Below are 23,341 nucleotides of genomic sequence, written 5' to 3'. Positions count from 1 at the left end.
AATGATTACGGAAATATTGTTTTAATTTTTTTCTTCAAGAACGCAGTGATACTTCCCATTATGCAATTTTGAAACATTATTATTTTTATAAATTACAATAGGGTCAGAATAAAAATTAGTTATAAAGAGCCATGAATTATTTACTTCATTTAAATAAGACAACTCCTACAGTATAAAATGGAATAGTCCCAAGCGCCAAATTAAAAAACAAAATAAAAACAATGGAGATTTATGTGGCGACTAAAAACGTGATCATACTCTTGTTCTGCAATCTAGGCGGATACTATGCCCACTATCTCCATTTTCTCAAATAAATTATTCTATACAAATCATTTATTTGGTATAGTTTTAATCAGGGAAGAGTGAATTCAATCTTCCCTAGTGTTAATGATATTGGTAAAAGATAAATAGGTTTAAAATTATTCTTTTAATATTTACATTTATTTTTTCATAACATATTGGAATTTTTTGTTTTTGATGATGCATATCTTAAATCTTTTCAGATTTTCAAATTCAGATAAAAATATCAGTAACAGAATTGTATTTTTTTTACTGTACTAATTGGTTTACCAATCTCAGAGCCATTGGTTCTTTGTTTGTTTCCTTCCTCAGTCATTACTTAAGTGAGACTTGCAAAGCACCTTCAACTGGTTACAATAATTATTTAATTTAAGATACAAACATTTTACCATCTAAAAAACTACAATAATATTTATTCATGAACAAAATTGGCTATGTATTAAAAATAGATATATAATATAGTTTATGTACATACTGTATACTTTAAAATATAAAATTGTACTATTAAATGAAAACAGATATTTTCTTAAAATAATTTAAATTTACAAAAAAAAAACCCCTGCTATCAAAAACAAAATGAAGAGTTTAGGAAATCACACAATCGTGATTGAAGTATACAGTAAAACACATACTGTATATATATATATATATATATTAAGAGGTCACCTCCAAAACTCAACAAGTTGTCACCTTAATAGGGGTAGTGTAGGCAGTAGTGTGAAAACATATATCACTGCTTGTTTGTTTCACAGGAAGTGTCCCCTTAATACCCCATATCATGAATAGGGGTTAACTGCAGGTGTTAACAAATATTGCTCCTCATTGGTTTGACAAGAAAATGCTCCCTTCTGTATAACATGTGATACTGATCTTCAAAGGACACAGCAGCCTGATTTTCTTGATTTTTCTTTGTTTTTCTCCAATGGTTCTTCTGTCTACAATATAAGTAAACATATCTATCAATTAAAGCAAGTCAACATACAAAGGTTTGTTGAATATGGTAATTGATATATTGTGTTACTTAATGAACTGTAAAGCAAACTTACCAATTCAATACTTTTCTTTGCTAGTACATCTTTTGCCAGTGTAAAAAAAGCCTTTTGAATAAACAAAAATAGAGATGATTATATAAAATGTTAATGTTTTCCTGGATTATGACATTATTTTATTATTATTGATACAGAACTAGGCTCATTTCTGCTTTATGAGAACACAGGCTTCCATCAACATAACAATCATACAAGTTTGTATAGAATTCCACATTCAAACTAAATAAAATGCAGTCAAAATAAATGTTCTACTAAAATAATTCTAGATATGCTGCTCAAAATGCTGTAAATGTTTTTAATGTAGCAGGATATATTCCTAATGTTACATCATTTATTGATATCAATCTTGACTTACCTTTTCTACATTAATATCCTCTTTTGCACTTGTTTCCATGAATTTAATTCCATACTCTGTGGCCAACTAAACAAGAAAATGAAATGTATTACTGTATCATATTTAAAACGTCTCTCAAGATCATTTCAAAATAAAGAGCTAGAATATGTCATTTTAGAAAGGTTTTAGATTGTATATTGCAACAACCTTTGAAAAATGTGATGTGCCCATATATGGACATGATGATGTCATATCACCAACATATTTGGGCACATCACACGTTTGTGTCAAACTAGTTTGATAGTGTCGACAGAGCTTTATAATTTAAGTGTTTTTTGGAGGCTGGAATCATGACACACTGTGCCAAACATTTATCGTCAATGCACAGTATATTTATTCTTTTACAACAGTTTTTAAAACACAGCCTACCTGTTGCCCTTGTTCCTGGGAAACTTGTCTTTTTTCATCATCTTCATCACATTTGGTTCCTAAAAGAATTATTTCCACATCTGGTGATGCTCTCTAAGAAAAAGGTAAGCATAATATATCTTAATATTAGAAATACGTGTTTCACCCCTAGAGGGAGGCATGTCATTATAAAATCAACATATTACTTTAAATAAAAAGATATATATATATATACAATTCAAAGGCAAATTACTGAAAAAATGACAATGCTGTGAGTATCAGTGGCTGGATCTCAATGGAGATACAAAAAAAAAAGCGAAAAACTAAATCAAAACGATAAAGTAAAACAGCCAGAAAAGTTAGCAGAGCTTTCGGGCAACACTAGCCCTTCATCAGTGCAAGTGAAGGAATTTGGATAACGTCATAGTATAAGAGCTGGCAAGTGCTGCCTGAGTGAACAGGAATAAAAGGAATACAACAAAAGGAGACAGGTTATGGGTCATTCTTCAGTAAGTGTCTAATTTCAGGTTTACACAAAATCGATTTTAAAACTTGCATTTTTTAAAATTCAAATGTTTATTTACATAATTAAACATGTATTACATGCCATCCATATGTTTGGCGCAATCTTTATCATTTATTTTTTATTTTATTTGTATTTTAAATACATAGTTCAATGTATTCTGTCATTTCCGTCACATTTTGTGAATAAACAAAGATGGAAAATATAACCGTTTTGGAATTATCAAATAATTTACATTATCAATTCTGTAATACTATAAGTTTCCTTTTTCCGATTAATGAAAAAAAAAATTTTTTTCAACATATTAATATAAAGTTATACGTTCAAAACCATTTACTATTCCATAAAGTCGTAATTTTCATAAAATATTATAACTGTCATTTCAATTTGACACAATTCTTTAAATCCAAAATTATTAAATAACGGAGTATCAAAAGAAGACTGTTCATAATTCAATTATACCACATAGTTGCGCTCATTACTGAAATATTTTAGGATTTAAACGGATAAAATATCAATGTGACGGAGATGACTTGCCGTGACGGAAATGACCAAATTCAAAAATCATGTGACGGAAATGACAATATATTTAATAAAGTACCTTTATTGACCAGAGTCAGTGTAATTATATCGATAAGATATACAAAACAAAATAAAAACAAATTGCACGTCAGACCAACATAATTGTTGATGTAAAATTGCGATCAAATGTTAAAATATAATATAAATTTCAAGAATCATGTGACGGAAATGACAATATATTCGATAAAGTATGTTTATTGACCAGAGTCAGTGTAATTATATCGATAAGATACAAAACAAAATAAAAACAAATTGCACTTAAGACCAACATAATTGTTGAGGTAAAATTGCGATCAAATGTAAAAATATAAAATAAATTGTTAAGGCTTATTTCATGCTACTGCTATTTGGATTTTTCGATTTAGTTAGACCTCTTTTTATATATGACGTGTGGGTAATCTACAATATGCCTAATATAATTAATGTATACGGTATATAAAAACCACCATTTATAGTTTATCTTATTACATTAAAGGTGTATGAAGAAAGTTTTAATTAAAACAAATATAGTACTGTATTTTAAAAAATATATTGCAAATATAAAATGTGTTAAATAGATAAAAAAAACAATTCATCGATGGTAAAATTACTAAAAATAATGATCAATAATAGTATAAAAAACTTAATGCAGTATGCCAGTAATAACAGTAACCCCAATTATTGATTAACACCAACGCGAAACAACAACAAACATGTGCACAAAAGGTTTTCATAAGCAACATTAAAGATGTATTGTCCCCCAAAAACATGAAAAAAGATTAATTAAATCAGACTTTGAATAGGTTATTTTGTAGTTTTAATGAAGTTAATCACTTCCGTAGAAAAAACAGAAAACAAAATGTTTTCCCTTATAAAATGACAAAATAAATGGTTACATTCAACCAAAAATCCATTGGCTGGCAGCCAACTACTATTGTACTATTTTTTGCTTTAAATTACAGTTTTTTTAGGTAAATAATTTTTTTCGATAATTATTATGTGACATTGAAATGGCCTGTTAAACAAAAACAATTTAAATAATTATTTTTTCAGGGGTACAATACATCTTTAAATATCAGTTAAATTATTGAAGTAAAATATTCGAACCGACTTTTGATTAAACAACAGGTTTTCTTTCAACTCAATACAATGTTTAGTATACTACTACCTGTAGTTACAAAACAATTATTCAACAATAACATTTATTACCTAAATGCTTCTGTAATTAAATCAAACTAAGAAACTTCAAAGATCATCACTAAATTTTTAGTTTTTTCTGAATCTCATTCCAGAAAACTGGCGCAATCTGGTTATGTCTGTTTGTTACCTTCTCAGGCACTGGAATGAATGTCATAATGGCGTTGTATTCATACCAGATTTTGTCTTCTCTGAGTGGCCAGAAAAATCGATTCTGCCCCACTCTGGCCATTGTGTTTACCTCGACAGAGTCAGAATCTACATCTTCGATGATGCCAGGGAACGGTACGCCATCGTAGAGAACAACACAGTATTTTCCAATCTGTGCATCAGAGAACGTCACTGGTTGGAGAATTGAAGTCGACTCACTCTCGTTTGGTACTGTACGTTCAATATCATCAGGTCGTCTGTCAGCAGTCACATCTTCAGCCTGTTTAGTTTCACGTTTTAATCTAGAGCGTGTTGTTGTGAAACATTCTTCAATATCAGGATTCCAGATTTTGCAGTAGCAACTCAACACTCTGTGGTCTACAATCACAGGATCATCGGTGAACAGGACCTGATGTATTTTCATTGTACCATTGATCGGTATAAGTTCTGGTATTTGATTATCAAACGTTGCGATGTCTTCTTCTGTCACTTGAAGGAGATGCACGCTTGTTACTTTTTTGAGGCATTTGTATAGTGCATCTGCGTTTGGAATATCATGACCTTGGGCAACAAGCGAGTCCGCCGTTCTCTTAAGAACACCTCCAACACCATCAGGTGCCCCCTTTCCATGGCCCGCTTCCAGAAAATTCCAGGTAGTATTAAGAAATCCCATATCCTTTGGAATTGTTGATCCTAACCAGAAATTCTTTTTGTTTCTATATTGGGTTGTGGGTCCATCAGATACAAAATGAATATCAGTTATTTTTGGAAACGTTTTCTTAATAACGCGCATGATTGGAACCAAGTGACCCCAAATCCCGGACGGATCATGCCTTGTACAATCTGATATAGTACAGAAAGCGTGAGATTTATTTTTGGTGTAATACACACCAGTGTGTAATGACGCTTGTTGGTGAGAACCACCAAAGTGAACACTTTGAATCTCGGTGGAGTATTTGCATCCATAGTTTTCAGAAAAATCTATGTGCACAATGACCGCATTATCTTCGAGGTTAGCCTTTAGCTTTCTAAGCTCTGAATACTGGTGGAATATGTTGAACTTGTGGATCATATATCTGTGTTTCAAGTCGCCCTCGTACTTTTCACAGAGTTCATGTAAGGTAGTCGTAAATGTTTCTTTAGCAGTAACCTTCGTCACTTTGTCATCACCGTAAGGTCTTTCCTGAGTGACCCATTGCTGGAAGTCAACCTGTTTATTTCTTGTAGGTATTAGAAACTTTACTCTCTTGTGAAAGCAAGTTTCGCATTCTCCGTACATGCATGTTTTATTGTAGGGAGAACAAACGGCGGAGTTTATAGATGCATCTACAGTTGTCACCAGTTTTTCACCACAAAGTTTCTGGTTCATCAAATCAATATTACTGCAGCGTTTGCACATGCAAGTGTTTAAATCACTAAGTGTCGGCTTCACTACCCACCACGGCTTCAACTTGCAAAATGTAGAATAGTGCATTTCTACTTCTGGATTTTCAAACAAAAACTTGGCATGCAGCACGGTAAGATAGTCATTCAGTAGACGCTTTTGCTTCTTTACTTTCCGTCTCGTTATCGTATCCTTTTTACCAGGCATTTGTCGGCTATTGTCATCTCGTTCCATAAAGCGTGTAAGTAAGTGCTTGGTTGCATCCTTCACCCGATCATTTCTTTGAACCCGCTCATAGTTTAGGCTCTTTCCAACATCTCTTCTAACTAAGCGATGCCCATTTATATGCAGAGACTTTGACAACCGGTGCAACATTCGATACTTTTTTACAACGTTGCCTGCAGCAACTCTCCTAACTTTTTGCTTATCTCGATGCGATTTGTTGTTTCTATACTTTGTACGCAACTCATCAAGAACAACGTGATGGAGAACGAGTTGTTTTTTCACTTCGTTGTTCACGTAACAGTGCCTCAGCAACTTTTTGGTTTTTGACCGAGGTGAATCATGCACGTTAACCCATTGCTCTTTTATTCTATGAAACCTTTTTTTCCACTTTTCTACTAACTTCTTCTGTGAATCTAGTTGATTTTCAACGACTTTGATTTGTCGATAGGCCTTTGCTCGATCTTTCTTCACCTTTCTTCGGCCTCTTCTAGCTCTCTGATCTGGTGGTATCGCGTTGATTGGCACTTGTGGTGGAAGTACATCTGGCACTTCGAAACGTGGTACTTGATTTTCAGCACCAATTCCTGGTGTTGGCGGAGGAGTATTTGGAAGTACAAAATCATTATTCTTCCTTACTTCGCGATACTTTCTTGTACCTTTCCGCCAGTTTCGTCTTATTTTTCTTTGATGTCGCTCTTTTCGTAATGAAATAGGAACGTAGGCAGCTTTCTTTCGATTTCGCTCTCTCTGCATATACTCATCTTTCTTTATCGGGTCATTCTTTAAGCGATCTCGGTATTTCTTAGCACGTTCTCCCGCAGTTAAAGCCATGATGACAAGACAAATTCTATAAAGTGCAATAGAGAATGATAATAATACAAATGATGATGATTAGGCAGATAGTTCTATGGTATATCGGTTCTACAGTATTAAACTATGTTGCATGAGAAAATGTAATGCCTTTCTTAAAAGTAATTTTTATTCAGTACTCAGAAGGTTCAGGTAATTACTTGGGAACTATAAACTAATGTTCCCACACCATGCCTCTTTCTAACAAGCTAAAAGAACCATGGTAATAACAAAAAGTCATTTCCGTCACATTGGCTGTCATCTCCGTCACAAAGAAATATTGGGAAATGTGACGGAGATGACCGTGACGGAGATGATGTCATTAACCTAGGCAAGCTCAGATTTACCCGTAGGCGATATCTGGCAATGGGGAAGGAGGATAGCCTACTAGATACCATGAACCTATTTGCATTTCTAGTAAAAAAAAAAAAAAATTATCATTATTCAATGAGTTCTATACCGTTCGGAGATGACATTGAATAAAGGTACGCACCTGTATTTTTTTCCAAAATCCTGTTTTTGTTAGCTTTTTTTCCTTTAATTGAAAAACATGTGTGGATAGTTTGTAGTTTATATCTTCGCGCGTTTTCTTCGCGCAATTCACGTGTTTGCCTGCCGTTCCTTGGACTATTGATGGCGCTTTTAAAGTATGTGACGGAGATGACACAAAACCTCGGGACACGTTTTTTCGAAACAAAAACTGTAAAGTTTTGAATTTAATGTATTTACTGATGTATTTCGAATAATAAAATCACAAGAACTCATAAATAACTAACTTTTAATAATATTTTCATGGAGAAAAGTCCTGTTATCAAATATATATGGCGATCATAAAATTGACAATGTACGATCGGGACATGCGGTTTTAGGGGGTTGGACGAAACATTAAACAAAAAAAATACTACTATCGATGTTATTTTCCTAGATTTATGTCTTTATTTATTTTCACAATAATGTTGATTATAATATATGAATATTTTTTTTTATATAGAATAATGCATTTTCCCTTTGTATTCCTCCAAAGTATCGGGACACGATTTTAGACACTTACTGAAGAATGACCCTTATAGTCGTATATATACAATAAAAGTTTACCTCTTTGATGTCATTCAGCCATACTCGAGAGTTCTCAAAAGATTCTGCATTTGTGATATCATATACAACCATAATACCCTGAAAGAAAGAATAGGGACTTTTAGATTTTTATGTTGATTATGTCGACTGCTACCCTATTACGTCATTGTTATGATATGCATATGTGCTAGGCGACTGGCAAATTTGAGCATTTCAGTGGCATTTAGACATGAGTACGAGTGGACGTCATAACACTGCAAAAGTTTACCAAAATCATGGTCACAATGATTTTTTGAGAATGTAGTAAAGTGAATTTCAGACAAATTATATTTCCAATCTGTGAATTATTGATTTGTATTGGTTGTTTTAAATAAAGCTTTTACTACCACAAGTTATGATCTGTGCACATTCACTCAATCTAAAAGTCTCTAACTCTTATTACTCTTATAATTACTAAATCGCAACCAGAGGAATTTTAATAAATTCACAACCAACAGAGATAAAAAACCTCCACTAACAGGCTGAGATAAAACAAAACAAAGAACACAATAAACATTAAACAACTTTAACAATTTTAGATGTAAAAATGGATTAAAAACTATTAAAGTTGTATTGTCCCTTTGACTAATTCCAAAAAAAAATAAAAAAAAAAGATTTCGAATAAAAGTGGGTCATTTTGAAGTATCATAATAGTTATTAACTTTCACCAAAAATTAGTCGGAAAAAAATCATTTAACTGAAATACAGATGTTTTTTTGTTCAAAAAATAACTTTGACTTCCAGTCAAAGTTTTCGATCAAAACATATCTCATAATGCAAATTGGCTTGTTTGGCTACTCTGTATGCATAATCATAAAACTTCCTCGCGATCTGTGTGAAAACACCTTCTCAACCGTGACGAGTTGTAAACAATTCTAATTAGCATTATGCATAATGCATACTTGTGGTTTGAAATCTTTGTTTACTTTCGCTCGCGACGATTTTCCAGACGAAATGTAATCAAATTAATTTACCTGTTATTTACGTAAACTTGTTGTTTTTGGCTCAAATTTTCGACTTAAAGTGAATAACTTTAATATTTCTTTCATATGGCCAATTTAAATTTAGAATATTTTGACCTTCATTTTTTTGTGTTTCAAGGGACAATACATCTTTAAAAAAAACAATATCATAAACATTCAAAGTATTACAATTTTTAGCTAATCTCTCAAACATAAAACACACAATATACAGTTATTAAAATTGAAATTTTTTTTATTTATTAGGAGTTTAAGGAGCTAGCTGCTGATTATTTGCCCAAAACAGCTAAGTCGAATATGGCTAATTTAAAATAGCAATTTATTCAATTACCTTTGTTCCTCTGTAATGTGATGGAAGAACGTAAGTTCTTCTTCTTTCTCCTGCAGGTGTATCCCTAAAATAAACAGAGCATTTAGCAAATAAATAAATTTAAATTACCCCTGTACCTCTGTAATAAACAAGTGAAACACTCTTGCAGCGGGTTCCAGACATTCGTAAATCCCTAAAAAGCAGATAAATTGAATCGATCTTCAATTAAATCCAATCTCAATTTTCAATTACTGATTGTAGGCCTACCATACCCATAAGCCTACCATAACTTACCAAATTTGTAATTTGATTTTCTTTCCATCTAATTCTATTGTCCTAAGCTTGAAATCAACTCCTGCACAAAGTAAAAATGTTAATTAATGCGCAATGTAATAATTAATTGAACAGTGTTATGTGGGGTGTAGGCCTCATTCCATTTGAAAGTTTGAGGTTAATCCCTGCTGGCTTCAGTCTTAGCAACCTGGCCCTACTCCTCTAAACCATTTAAACTACAGTAGAGGATAGGCCTAGCTGCATGCTGAATGGTACATTCTGCCCAGAGTAGACTACTGTGGAAAAGGGTGGTTGGTGTGTTTTCTTCATTAAGGCCAAACTAAACTGCCTAGGCCTAACTAGTACTACAAAATTCTTAGTTAGCTAGCTAGTCTACATACTCTTACCTATAGTAGCTGGAAACGTATCAAAAGTATCATCTGTAAACCTCATTACTATTGAAGTCTTCCCAACACTATAGTCTCCAATAACCACACATTTAAAAAGAAAATCATAAGATTTGGGGACGGGATTCTTGGCCATTTTAATGTTTGTGCAAAGAAACTTAACGCCACACACACCATGTGCTGTTGTTATTGTTGTCCTTTTCAATGCACATGCGCAGACAAAGTCATGACTATTTTTAGGCGATGATCCGGGACGAGAAGGAATGCGAGTCTACACAGTGTTTATTAATTATATGCATAACTAAACAACCAATCAAATTATTAAAAACTTTTGGGGCGCATTTTGTAAGATAATTCCGGTGAAATTAATTGTTGACCACCATAATTACAACATAATTACAAATATACAAATGAATGAAATTCACTAGGTTACATTATAGAATAAAATATAAATCCATGTATACTTTATAAAATACACTATTTTAAATACAGATAATTGAAAAATTGGTCTGAATATTAGGTTACTTATGAAAACCAGGCTGCGGACTGGTGGCAGTTCGTTTTCCGTCCTTGAACCCCAATTATGGAACTAATTTCCCCTTACCACATCCGTAACTCACCCTCACTTTTGAAATAAATCCAACTGTTTTTTTGTTTACGTAAAGTGATCTCATCAGTTGATTATGTTCAAAATCGGACATTTTCATAATACCATACCTACTGTGACTACATTCTCAGTTGATTTGACGTCCACCATCAAGATTTTTTAATTCTTCGCATTTTCTCTCCATTATCCATTCAGCGAAATTACTTACCTGGGCATTCCACTGCTGAACTACTAAAAATATTCATAATCGCAGAATACAAGTACTATAAAAACAAGTTAAATGAGACACATTGACAGTATTTTATACTTGGTTACTCTAAATTTTATTGGTGTAGTCAGAAAGGCAGAGGTGAGCCCATTATAGACTCTCACTTCTACATAATAAATTGAATAAAATTAATCGCACTTACAACTAGAGCATCAGTGACATTATGAGACGAAAAGTGGACCAATTATTAACCGCATTTAAATGCGCACATACAAAAGCCGTAACAATTATCATCAGCTTTTGAACGTGCGTGTTAAAATGTGTCTTTCATAAGAGTAAATTAATGATATGAGGGAATATGTGATGGACTGATTTCCCAACAAGAATACAATCTGTAATGTCTTTCTTTTCCTCATGGCTTTAAAAAGTCACACCCAATCAGATACAGTACATGCTATACAAGCCTTTTTAGTATAAACATTACAAACTACCTTATATCCTCTGGTATAATCCCACCCCACCAGAACACGAAATTGGGCCGACCGGCTAGGGGATGGGACTATACCCAGGGAAACCGTGGGTCAGGGAAAAAAAATGTATTCATATCTTGTAAAAACATATCTGAACTGGCTAAAGAGAGGCCTACATCCAGACCAAAAGTCAATACTGGGACTATACCCGGAGATATGCCTGTTTATGAAATCATACATAAAGTAGGGGGTGGGATTATACCGGGGGTGGGATTAGTCCAGAGCTGGGATTATACCCGAGGATATACAGTACTCACAATTTCTTTATCACCAGGCAATCAGTCACCCAACAACATTGGTTGTCATAGCAACCAAAGAATGTAGGCAATTTCCTATCACCTTGTATGACTAAGAACATGAAATACACATTTTGAAAAATCAATATTTAAATTAGATGCATTAATTTGAATACATAATTAGCATCATCATCACACAGAATATTTGTTTAAACAACTGGAATAATCTGAAAGCTAGGTTGATAGAACAATTATATATATATTTTATAGTAGGCCTAAAACGCAACGTTTGTTTGCCATCAATTTAGCAGAAAAGTTTTTAACAATAATGGAAAATATGGATTTGAATCAGCACATGGAAAAAACGCTCAATAAAAGCCAATGTAGTCATTTCCTTTAGTAGGAACTATTACAATCTTTTTTAAGTGGAAGAATTAAAAAAAATTTTGATTTTTGATGGCAAACAAACAAAATGTTTAAGCCGGATGTACTGTATAAGACAATTTTAGTTCATAGTTTATATGCATAGAATCTTAAAACATGTACTGCACATTCTAGCATGATTTTTGCGCAAAAGGATCCAACCATTTTAGTCCAAACAACCTTAGTACACCAACTTCAATTTATTCAAATTTATGTTTATAATACATAAATAATATAGTATTTTGTTTGATTTAAAATATTTTGCACCTTTTTTTTCTTGCAGATATATTAGATACAATACTAATATTTATTTATGATTTGAAAATAAAGACGGTATCGTAATACTCAGTATAACATAAAATGTAATTTTTATACTAAAAAAATATTTTGTGGTTGGTGGTAAGTTTGCACGATTCAAAACTTTTAATGGGGGAAATAAAATAAATATTTTACATAAAAAAATGTTCATTTTACCATTTAAACCCCAACTATATCGCATTGTCGGTTGATGATTTTATCATCCGCTAATAACTATAAAGTCTGCACAAAAATTATACACCATTAAAAAAAATTAATTCGTTACAATAATGTAATTATTCTGTAAACATGCAAATCTTTAAAATTATCTCTGTATGCTGCTTAAGTCACCTCTAATAGCATTCACAACAGTGGCGTAACGCACAGGGCAAAGGCCTTGGTTTAGCACTTCTAAGGGGGTCCTCCAAAACTGAGTAGTTGCATTGGACTGCTCATGCTCTGGGGCCCCTTGAGCTCTGGGGTCCCTGGCTTTAGCCAGTGAGCGCTCATAGCCGTTACGCCACTGATTCACAACCCAGCTCAAATCTGAATATACAAAGTTTCTTTCTAAATAAATTATATAATAAACTTATTTTATCAAATGAAAATGATTTGGTAAGAAAGTTTGGTTACTGTATATTGATAAAACCAAGATGAAGGATTAAATGGTCAAAAGATGCAATATCACACATTAAAATGTGACGTAACTGAAACAGTTAGTAAAGGAAAAAAAAAAATCTTAATACATCGACCAAAACTGAAGTTTCCATTCTGTTGTTCATTAATAACATTGAAAAATTATGCTTATTCTTTGAAATGAGTCATCCAAGTAAATTGTTTCAGATTTATGAGAAATATGTAGTGATAAAATTAAATGGAGGGAATAAATGTCATGAGGTTGTAGGGATAATTACAACTACTGTACTTCTTTTTTGTTGTACAATACATTGTATTTGTATTATTCATGAATTTCATGTTTGTAAATTTGCAATTGGAAGAACATCAAAATTAAACCAACATGATTAAATATAACTGATATGAATACTTACCAAATATATTCAATTTGTAAACATATTTTGGCAATAAAAGAAATAGGTTCTTCTCATTGACAGTTACTGATGTTATTCTAGTAATATTTTTAGAGTTTAGTACATATAGTACACAAACAATAATTGCATTGAACTTATTTTTACCTATCATTTCAAATATCTGGTTAAGTTGTTGATATGGTACTATAGTAATCAACCCAGTTTGACCTGACCCCTTCCCTAATTCTTGTGAAAAAATTATAACTGATTTTTGAATTATATAAAATAATTTGATATCTTATTATCTTTGAACAATAATTGCATTGAACTTATTTTTACCCATCATTTCAAATATCTGGCTAATTTGTTGATATGGTACCATAGTAACCAACCCGATTTGACCCGACCCCTTCCTTAATTCTGGTGACATAATTATAACTGTGATTTTGGAAAAAAATAGTGTCCTTAAAATACTTTTAATTAAATAAAATAATTTGATATCTTATTATCTTTGAACTATACTCATTTCAGACACTATTTTTCTCCAAAGCACTTGGGTCATACATTTTTGTGTAACTAATGATTGTGGAACATGGTGGTATACTTCTGTGGTAGGAGCTTGTGTGATTAACTCTTGTTAAAATAATAATTCAAAATACAATATATATAATAGTTATATAACCAACCAATAAAATGTATGAACATTCAGTTATACATGTTTTGTACACACCAAGATAATAATATCTCGAGTCTGAGCCACAAAGCACAAAATAATACTGCTGAACATACTCCTAGGCTGAAGCCCTCGGACACCTTGCCAGTGAATACTATTGGCCGCATGGATGATAGAAGACAGAGGATTCTTTGCAAGCTGAGTTGGGCGGAAAGGCGTGTCTGTGGCTGTAGGTGATCACAGAATACTACACCTCCAACCAGTTTTGTGTCCTGATTCGCTAGGTCGATCGGGAAAGCTCTTTTGTGGCTGTGTTGCATCCTATAACAAATTTAGAATTACAATCTTTAAAGATGTATTGTCTCCACTGCATATTTGTCTGATTGTTTACTCTTTCATTTCTCGAAAAGAAATGGTGATGGTGGTTTTTGGGGAGGCTCCCACCTAAGGGAATAGTTCATGGTCCATTTGTGGAGAGGGATGTTCAATGACAATTTCTCCTTCGAGGATAAAGGGCTATTGTCGCTTTATCCAGGTAAGCTACGCACGAAATAGACCCCAACTTTTAATAGGCCACGTAGTTTTAATAGAATTATTCACTTCCACCAAAAAAAATTTTTAATAAATATTGATAATATTTCACTTATAAAAAGAAAAAACAGTTAAATTTAAAAACCTGATTTGTCAGACAGACAATGGGCTTCTGGTGAATAAATAGAGCAGTCAATCTATCAACAAAATATTCTCACCATTCAACTTATAAACATTCATTATTCTTATAATATTTTATTCCAATCTAGTAATCCAACTCCAAAAATAAGTATGTTCTCAGAAAACAGAAACTGAAACAAGTGTAAACATGACACCGTGTGTTAAGAGAGGATGTAAGGTGGCAACTTACCAACTTCCTGTCCATCTTAGCCTTAATATCCCTTGCTAGTGTAAAGAAAGCCTGTTAAGAAAACAAACCGAATTCATTATTTTGTCTAATTAATTAATTGACACACTAAAGGCCAATTTACACAGACGAGCGGTAATGGTAATAAAAATATAGAATCTATGTTATTCTTTATGACCATTTACACAAAGTGCGGAGCGGACAGGTGGTTTCCGTTGAGGATAGATACAGATTCTACATGGGACAAGCTATGCAGTTTTCCGCTTACTGTTGCCGCTCGTCTGTGTAAATTGGCCTTAACCCGGAAGACAGTATGGAGCTCTAAACAACGAGACTAAATGGGTTAGGTGCTACCAACTTTGTTATAATAATACAATATGATCTTGAAATCTACACCAATCATGCTTTTGATGGTTAGTGTAGTGTAGTATGTCAATTATGAATCTTTCAGTACTTACATCTTCTACATTGATACTGGCTTTTGCACTTGTTTCCATGAATTTAATTCCATACTCTATGGCCAACTAAAATAAAAGAGTAACACATTCTTATCTACAATAAACCAGAGGGTCTACTAATAAGTTACATATGTTAATATATAAAAAAAATCAGAAAAAAGTGAGGCAGGCCATTGTGATTCAATATTTTGAACTTTATTTGTCCATATTCAGAAAATTGAAAAATATTGAATCACAAATGGACTTCCTCACCTTTTGTTCGGAGTTTTTTGTTTTATATTATCATTATCTACAATAATAGGTCAAACCAACGAAATGAATTTACTTTTGAAAAACAAATTGTATTCATTTTTACATATATGAGGTGGCTAGCAATACAAACACCATTTGGGGCGTGTGGGTGACATTTAAAACCAGAGGTGTGATGAAATGCTGAACTAAATGTCCTATCTTTTGCATCAACATTTAGCTGGAATCCACAATTTCTCAAAGGAGAGCTTTACTAAAGCTGTCTACACAATCAAACTTTATGTGACAAAAAAAGTGTGATGTGCCTAAATATGATAGTGATATTCCCAAATATGGTAGTGATATGACATCATCATGTCCATATATGGGCACATCATATTTTTTTGTCACATAAAGTTTGATAGTGTGGAGCTTTATTGGGAATTTGTCTGAAAATGAATTGTATAGCAAAGCAACTTACCTGTTCGCCTCTTTCTTTTGATACTTGTCTCCTATCATCCATGTCACATTTGTTACCTAAGATCATCTTTTCCACATCTGCTGATGCATGCTGTAAGAAACAACGAAATACAATTGAGTTTGGTTTATCATTTACTGTATCTACTGAATGTATTATTAATACAACATACTATATTTACTTTTCCACAACCCACTGGTTAAAACAAAATTGGTGTATAAAATACTACATAATTAAAATATCTGCCGACAAACAAAGAAAGTATCAATCCAATGACTGCTAAAATTAAAGCTGGACTTTACACCTCCAAATATTAATGATGAATTAAAGATGATGTAGCACGGTATAGACATTTTTAACAATTAATATAAATAACAATCATATTATAATTGATTATTTTTGGAAGTGACCTCACTCCAACAGAGCTCATAACATGTCCATGTTGTAATTAAAAAAACTGATCTTACATCTTCAATGTTCCTAATCCAATTTCTGATGTTGTCAAAGGATTTGATGTTTGTGATGTCGTAAACAAGCATGATACCCTGTGAAAAATAGAAATTTAATCATTCTTGGTTTGTGGTGTGAAAATCTCTATTGCAGCTCAAACAAAGTTATATGGGGATTGGGTGAAGGTGAACCTAAATAACCCCCCCAATAACTGTTGTAACATCAACAGGGGCTTAATTTTGAACCAAAAGGGGTAATCCATTGCACACAAGCCATATGTGTAAACAGGACCACCATTTTGCGTTGTTATCCGAGAAGACTTGTTCTACCACCAGAATTATGGTCGAGAAGGGCCTTAACCTGTGCCAATATTATGACTTTGGTTTGCGGCACCCCTGCCTTATATTTATCTACTTTCTGGTTTTTGTAAAAGTGGTCTATTTTGTCATGGAAAAGTTATGGCAATGCTTTCCATTTCTCCCTGGAATCTGCCTGTCATGAGCCACTATGCAATTATTACGTACCATTGCACCTCTGTAGTAAGCTGTGGTGATAGTCCTGAATCGTTCCTGGCCTGCTGTATCCCTAATAAACAACAAAATCCAGTGTAATGCATACAGTTTAAGTTCACAACATGTACAATCTTATTTATGATTTCTGACTTCTATAATTGAATTAAAAAATATTATCGATATAGTAGCTTCCAGTTTCAAGCATGGAGGAAACAACAATTCAAACAATTTATTTTTTCCTCCATGTTTCATTAATTAATCTTAAGCTCTGTCTACACTATCAAACTTGTTTGACAAATAAAAGAGTGTGGTGCCCAAAATACGGTAAGTGATATGCACAAATATGGTAGTGATATGACATCATCATGTCCATATATGGGCACATTACATAACGTTTGATAGTGTCAACAGAACTTTGTACATTGGAAAGTCATCTTGGCCAACTCATATATTTACTGTATCAGAATAATATTTTTACCAGGGTTATATCGTCGAGATAAAAGAGGGCATTGTTTTTCATAAAAAAACATTTTTGGTTAAAAAAAAGAGTAACCTACCATATTTGTAATTTGATTTTCTTTCCATCTAATTCTATTGTCCTAATCTTGAAATCAATTCCTGCAAATAAACATACAAATCAGATAAGAATATTACATATATAAAGTTTTGTTTAACTTCTGAATATGATTGCAAATTGTACATGTACTAATTTGAGTGGGAAGTACTTCAACTGACTCACTGCAATAGCAGCTATATAGTTTACCTACCCACACAACTAGTGTCTGTAGTTACAAAGAGCCAATAAAAATTTGATAATAAAATTATTTATTCTATCAGGTGACCTTGAGTGTAGCTAAGTGTAGGTTATACACCAAACTGTATAAATATTGAATACTACAGGTTATTACTGTAAAAGAGAATCAGCATATTAAGTAAGATTGCCATTGTCACTACAATTGTTTAAATAATATATTATTTATTTACATATTTTTTTTAAGTTAAAAATAATTGTTGTACAATATAATATTATTATTATATCTTACAATCATTAAATACATATTAGTAAACTATAATTCCATCAGTCATACTTTCTTTACGACAAAACGGACAATAAAACATATTTTAAATACAGGTTCATTTATTTTATACAAAGTCTCAGTATTATTTTATTATAAGTGTCAAGGCTGCCCGTCATTTTGTCCAGCTAGTCATTGCTAATTCATTTGTTGGTTTGTAGGTACACTCAAGGTCTGTACAAGAATTACTAACATTTAAAATGTAATTCAAATTTCCACTATTACAGATATAGTACAGAATTAGGCCTATGAAAATTTCCTTTAAAAAACAACAATTATTAAAGTTACTGTAATTTTAAATGCTCATGGGAACGTATTAATGCACAAAGGAAATCCCACTGGAGATTCAAATTAACTAATATGTTATCACAATGAATAATAATAAAGAGAAACACAGACAAAGTGTATAGTAGACTACAGCAGTACATGATATTATTATCATGAAAACGATTGATGTTAAAAGAGAAACAGGGCAGGCCAGCAAGTGTCATTTCAATCTACTAATTACCACACAAACTAATGGAAACTAAATTATTGGCACTAGCTACTGAATAAATTATAAGAAAATGTTGGTTTTATTATACAGAATTACCTTAAGCTGAGTAAGGTTTTGCAACTTAAGATATATCTGGTGGGTACAGTAAATCTTGGAGGCGAGGTATTTCCCGATCGAAAATGGTTCCCACATTAAAGTAGGATTGATATTTTTAAGCAGTAGGACCAAAAATAGGTACGGTTTTGTACTAGTTGATAAAACGTCTCACAAGAATATCAACTCTACTCAACTTACCTGAGCTATTAATAGGCAGCTGAAATTAAACTGTTGCTATGTATAAGTCATTTCACAGAATATAAAGTGACAATTAATATTCTTAATGGGCTTTTAAAGTTTGTGTAATATCGCTGATTGAAATTCATGAATCTTGTCTTTCCTAAATTCCGACAGCAGCAAGTACTGTACAAATAGTATTTTATGTGTGTAGCTTTGTAATGTTAGTATTGACTAGACAAAATGACATGAGTTTGAATTACTGTAGTACTGTCAACAAATGTTTTCATCTCTGTATTTATTATATAATCCTCTTACAACGTACATTTCATTTTAGTAGAACTAAAAACCAACGAATAATTCCGTCCATGGTGTGGATAGATGTTTCACAGCAGGGTTGAAATCCCTACTACTGTAGTACTACTACTCTAGTACTACTCAGCAGACTGTACTACCTGCTAGGCACTTTCACCCCACTCACTCCCCAAAGCTTCCAGTTAATCAAAAAGTTCATAATAATTAATACCAAGCCCTAGTCGAAATACTATAGGTCCTAGACCTAGTATTAGTAGTACAGTTCTAGGTCTAGTTAGGTGCTGCAACATAGGCCTAGGGGCCTAGCTATTTTTTCTTGATGTTCATAATTTATTATTATTAAATTATCTTTTTTGTATGCCGTGCAGTTAATTTACATGATTAGACAGCCAAATAACAAAATAATAATTGTAATTTACTAACATAGACAATGAATAGGCAATATATTATTATTATATTCATTATTCAATTACCTTCCTAGCGCCGATTTAAAATTAAGTACATGTAAGCAACGTATACCACCAGTTCAAAGGGAAGGATCCGAGTCGCAAAAAGGGCGGAAGTAGTGGATAACACATTGGAACAGAGCCTCCAAGCGAGGCCTAGAAATAACCATTAATGAACAGTAATTTGCAAGTTATTGGGGTCGATTTCTCACCTATTGTTGATATAAAAGTTGAATTAAATGCATCTTCTGAAAATCTGAATAATACACAAGTCTTCCCGACACCAGAATCACCTATAAGTAGCAATTTAAACAGAAAATCGTAGGTTTTGGCCATGACGATTCCACTGCAACCATTGTCGGCCACGAACTCATTTGCATAGTGTTAGTTGGCTATGACGTATACTCTGAGCATGTGTGTGAGGTCTGATGCATTTCCGCATTTGTATTTTGGGATTTCGATAAAAAAAAACTTTTCAAATTCGATATAATAGAATAATTCAATTTTTCACAACAGCAGTGATAATATTTGTATGGCTAAAATTAGATTGTTCCAAAGTTTCAGTGAGTAGCCAGCCACACAAAAGAAAGGTAATCAAAATCAGGAACCGAATACAAAAATTCAAATTTCTACTGTCAATGATCATACAAAAATTATAGTTTCTCCTCTTTTTCATTTGGATTTGTTCACGCTCGTTTAAAAAAAGTGTCAGGGATAGTTCATATTCAATGTTGTAAAAAATACGTTTTGTGTAAATCACAAAATTATCGACCCACCAACCGTTTTTTAAAAATCAGATAGTCCTATAAAGACAACTTATCACAGTATCAACTTGAAAAATGTCCGGCGCATAGCAGAATGTTGACAAATTCTATATTTTTGTTAAGGATAACAAAAAACAATATCATAAAGGGAAAAAAAATCATTATTTAGCTATAACTAATTTACTTGTTCCAATCAGGACTGAAGTCATTTTAGTTCAGGCCTATAAATACAAAGTTCGCACAATTGCGACGGGATATTATAACGGTATTTTTTTCTTTATTTTAAACGAAATAAAGTCCAGGTTATCTTTATTTATTTTTGTTGGGTCAATATCTACTTTGCTGGTTTCACAATATCTGTTGGCTTATTTTTCCTACACATTATTCCATTATCGGTGAATGAATGTTTGAGAGGGAAAGTCCCCGGGAAAGTCCTCTTCTGCGAAACTCTCTCTGTCTGTTTTTAGCCTTCTATATTCTTCGAAACCGTCAACATGACTGACCTTTTCTCTTTCTTTTCTGATCTCAATTTTGCATTTACAGGGTATAATTATTCTTAAATATTAGACTTATTTTCCCCTGGAAATAATTTCTTGTTGAATAAGCCATTTTAATGTCATATAATATTCACTTTGCAAGTCAGGGGAAGAATGGCAAAAGGCTTTCTACTTTTTAGGAGTCTGTTTAGATAACTTTGTAACATGATCACAGTGTTGATTTTGCCATTTTCCGACCTTAAACTGTTTGACAAAACCATTATTTAATGCATGGAGTTATAATAACTCCATGTTTAATGTACAGATAAACAGGACAGGAATATTATATATTTATCAATATTATTGTAGAGCGAACAATGCAAAGTTTGACAATGTGAGTGAGTGAGCAATCACAAAGAAAGTTAGTCAGTAAGTTAACTGTGTACTTTAATAATAAACGACAATTGTCATAAATGATTTTGTTTCCATTTCTAGAGCAATAGTAGGCCTAACGTATGATTAACCTTTTCTCCTTTCTTCATCCAACGCATCTGGAACACATCGATCTGTGAGTTTGGATGACCTTATAAAAACTTGTAACAACAAACTTACCTATCGTATGAATAAATGCCGAACTAAACTTATCGTCTGAGAAACGATATATCATCGACGTCTTACCAACTCCAGAATCACCAATAAATAATAGTTTAAACAGATATTCGTATCCTCTAGAAGCAACAGCTAGAGAAGAAGCTGCATCAACATAATCCATCGCCTGCCAAACTGGCTTTTGGTGGTGTTCCTATACGAATCGACCAAAAAACCCATGGGCCTTCAGGCTTCAAATTTCGTACAATACAGTGTTATTTGAGTCAATTAAAACCTTCCAATGGTTTCGGATTTACTCGTGTCGTCGAGACGCAATTTGATCGATGACCTTGTCCCAAAAAGAAAATAATGACATCATGAGAAATAAATGTTCAACGAACCACATCGGAATGTAGATTAATACTATAAAATTGGTATTTTTGTTAGAAATTTTATACTTTGTTAATTTAAATCTATTGGATACAGATCTGTTATTATTTGTTCTTTGTGCTGAGAACAAAGATGAGATAACAGTTGAGTTTTATTGTTATTCAGTATTGAAAAAGTCTAATTGTGCGTTAAGTCCCAAATTCGCCCTATCTATACTCTATAATTTTAAAGTATTTATTTATTTTTTTATGAAAAAAAATGATCTTGAATCCTTTGAGTGTTATAAGCGATGTTTTTAACTCCCAGTAGTGTGGCTGGGGATGGACATCGATGCAAATTTTAAAAATTGATTAAATATACATATAAAAAGTAACATTTTATGATATAACATTATTAAAGTCTCTTGGGATCACAAAACAACAATACTACTGCGCTGTAAGTTTCTTTAAATTTAGTTGCGCTTACAAAAATAATGCACATCGCCCTCTATACTTTATACTGACAAAAAAACTCTCTAAATTAACACCTAATATCAGTTTACTGTTAAATTTAACTTTACGATTGAGAAATGTTTTAGGTGACAAATGGTGTTCAAAATCGTTTAGGGATAGAGGGGCATACAATTACAAAATGTTAAATTAATAATTATTATAATTACTCTCTTGAAAGATAGTTTTAATTGAATAAAACTTTATTTGATTCTCAGGTATTCATTGAAGTAGTAATACGTTATATACAAATATATACGTTATTCAAAACATTTCATTAAAACATTTTATTCAAAACATTTCATTCAAAACATTCAATTCAAAACATTTATTTTCAAAACATTTCATTCAAAACATTTTATTCAAAACATTTCATTCAAAACATTTCATTCAAAACATTCAATTCAAAGCATTTCATTCAAAACATTTCATTCATATATCGCGGCATTCAATTCATATCGATGCATTTCATTCACATATCGCGTCATAAAATTCATATCATCGAAATGTTGCGTAAACGGCGTTCCATAGTATACTATATATTTAAATTAGTAAATGAATTCTAAACTACTAAAACAAATTTTAATGTAAATGTGAGTGGAACTAAATAATTGTCAATGGCAATTTCTAATTTGACTCTCTACTTTGCATTTAAATTTATTTTGTATGTATCTCACAATAAAAAAAACAGACAATCACCATTGTTGTTTGTGGTTGCTATGTGAATAGATATATTGTATACAATTAAAATAAATATTTAATAACACAAATTTTAAATTTATATCTTATCTTAGGACAATGTATTTTTATTGTTTTACTTTTATATGTTTGAACAGAGAGTTGTCCCTGTTTGAAGTGCAGCAAGTAGAGCCGATAGTGCTTTAGCACTCATAGCAATCCTCAGGGTGCTGCACCGTTACCATGTAATTTTATGCTGTTG

At 32.3% G+C, this 23,341-nt stretch overlaps 2 protein-coding genes across 5 annotated transcripts; both read right to left on the bottom strand.

The window, feature by feature from the left end:
- Positions 1–5: 5 nt before the first annotated feature.
- Positions 6–10,249, bottom strand: LOC144852993 (ras-related protein Rab-8A-like). 3 transcript variants are annotated; one of them, XM_078711057.1, is made up of 8 exons: positions 10,064–10,249; positions 9,678–9,738; positions 9,513–9,576; positions 8,076–8,153; positions 2,113–2,205; positions 1,705–1,770; positions 1,347–1,397; positions 6–1,235 (listed from the first exon to the last, which is right to left on the bottom strand). In XM_078711057.1, exons 1-8 carry the CDS (start codon positions 10,197–10,199, stop codon positions 1,173–1,175), a joined length of 612 nt encoding a protein of 203 aa, XP_078567183.1. In that variant the 5' UTR covers positions 10,200–10,249; the 3' UTR covers positions 6–1,172. The 3 variants fall into 3 exon arrangements, with proteins under 3 accessions (XP_078567183.1, XP_078567176.1, XP_078567191.1); XM_078711050.1 differs by lacking the exon at positions 9,513–9,576 and adding an exon at positions 9,405–9,468; XM_078711065.1 differs by having other exon boundaries at positions 9,521–9,576; positions 10,064–10,202.
- A 718-nt stretch (positions 10,250–10,967) lies between these two features.
- LOC144839785 (ras-related protein Rab-8A-like) lies at positions 10,968–21,807 on the bottom strand. Of its 2 annotated transcripts, none has more exons than XM_078695279.1 (8): positions 21,548–21,807; positions 17,647–17,707; positions 17,102–17,162; positions 16,595–16,672; positions 16,131–16,220; positions 15,422–15,487; positions 14,967–15,017; positions 10,968–14,386 (listed from the first exon to the last, which is right to left on the bottom strand). In XM_078695279.1, exons 1-8 carry the CDS (start codon positions 21,705–21,707, stop codon positions 14,303–14,305), a joined length of 651 nt encoding a protein of 216 aa, XP_078551405.1. In that variant the 5' UTR covers positions 21,708–21,807; the 3' UTR covers positions 10,968–14,302. The 2 variants fall into 2 exon arrangements, with proteins under 2 accessions (XP_078551405.1, XP_078551414.1); XM_078695288.1 differs by lacking the exon at positions 21,548–21,807 and adding an exon at positions 19,908–20,087.
- Positions 21,808–23,341: the final 1,534 nt, after the last annotated feature.

Source organism: Antedon bifida, chromosome 1, assembly GCF_963402885.1.
Source record: "Antedon bifida chromosome 1, ecAntBifi1.1, whole genome shotgun sequence".
Taxonomy (NCBI): domain Eukaryota; kingdom Metazoa; phylum Echinodermata; class Crinoidea; order Comatulida; family Antedonidae; genus Antedon; species Antedon bifida.
This window is presented reverse-complemented; position numbering and strand designations above follow the sequence as displayed.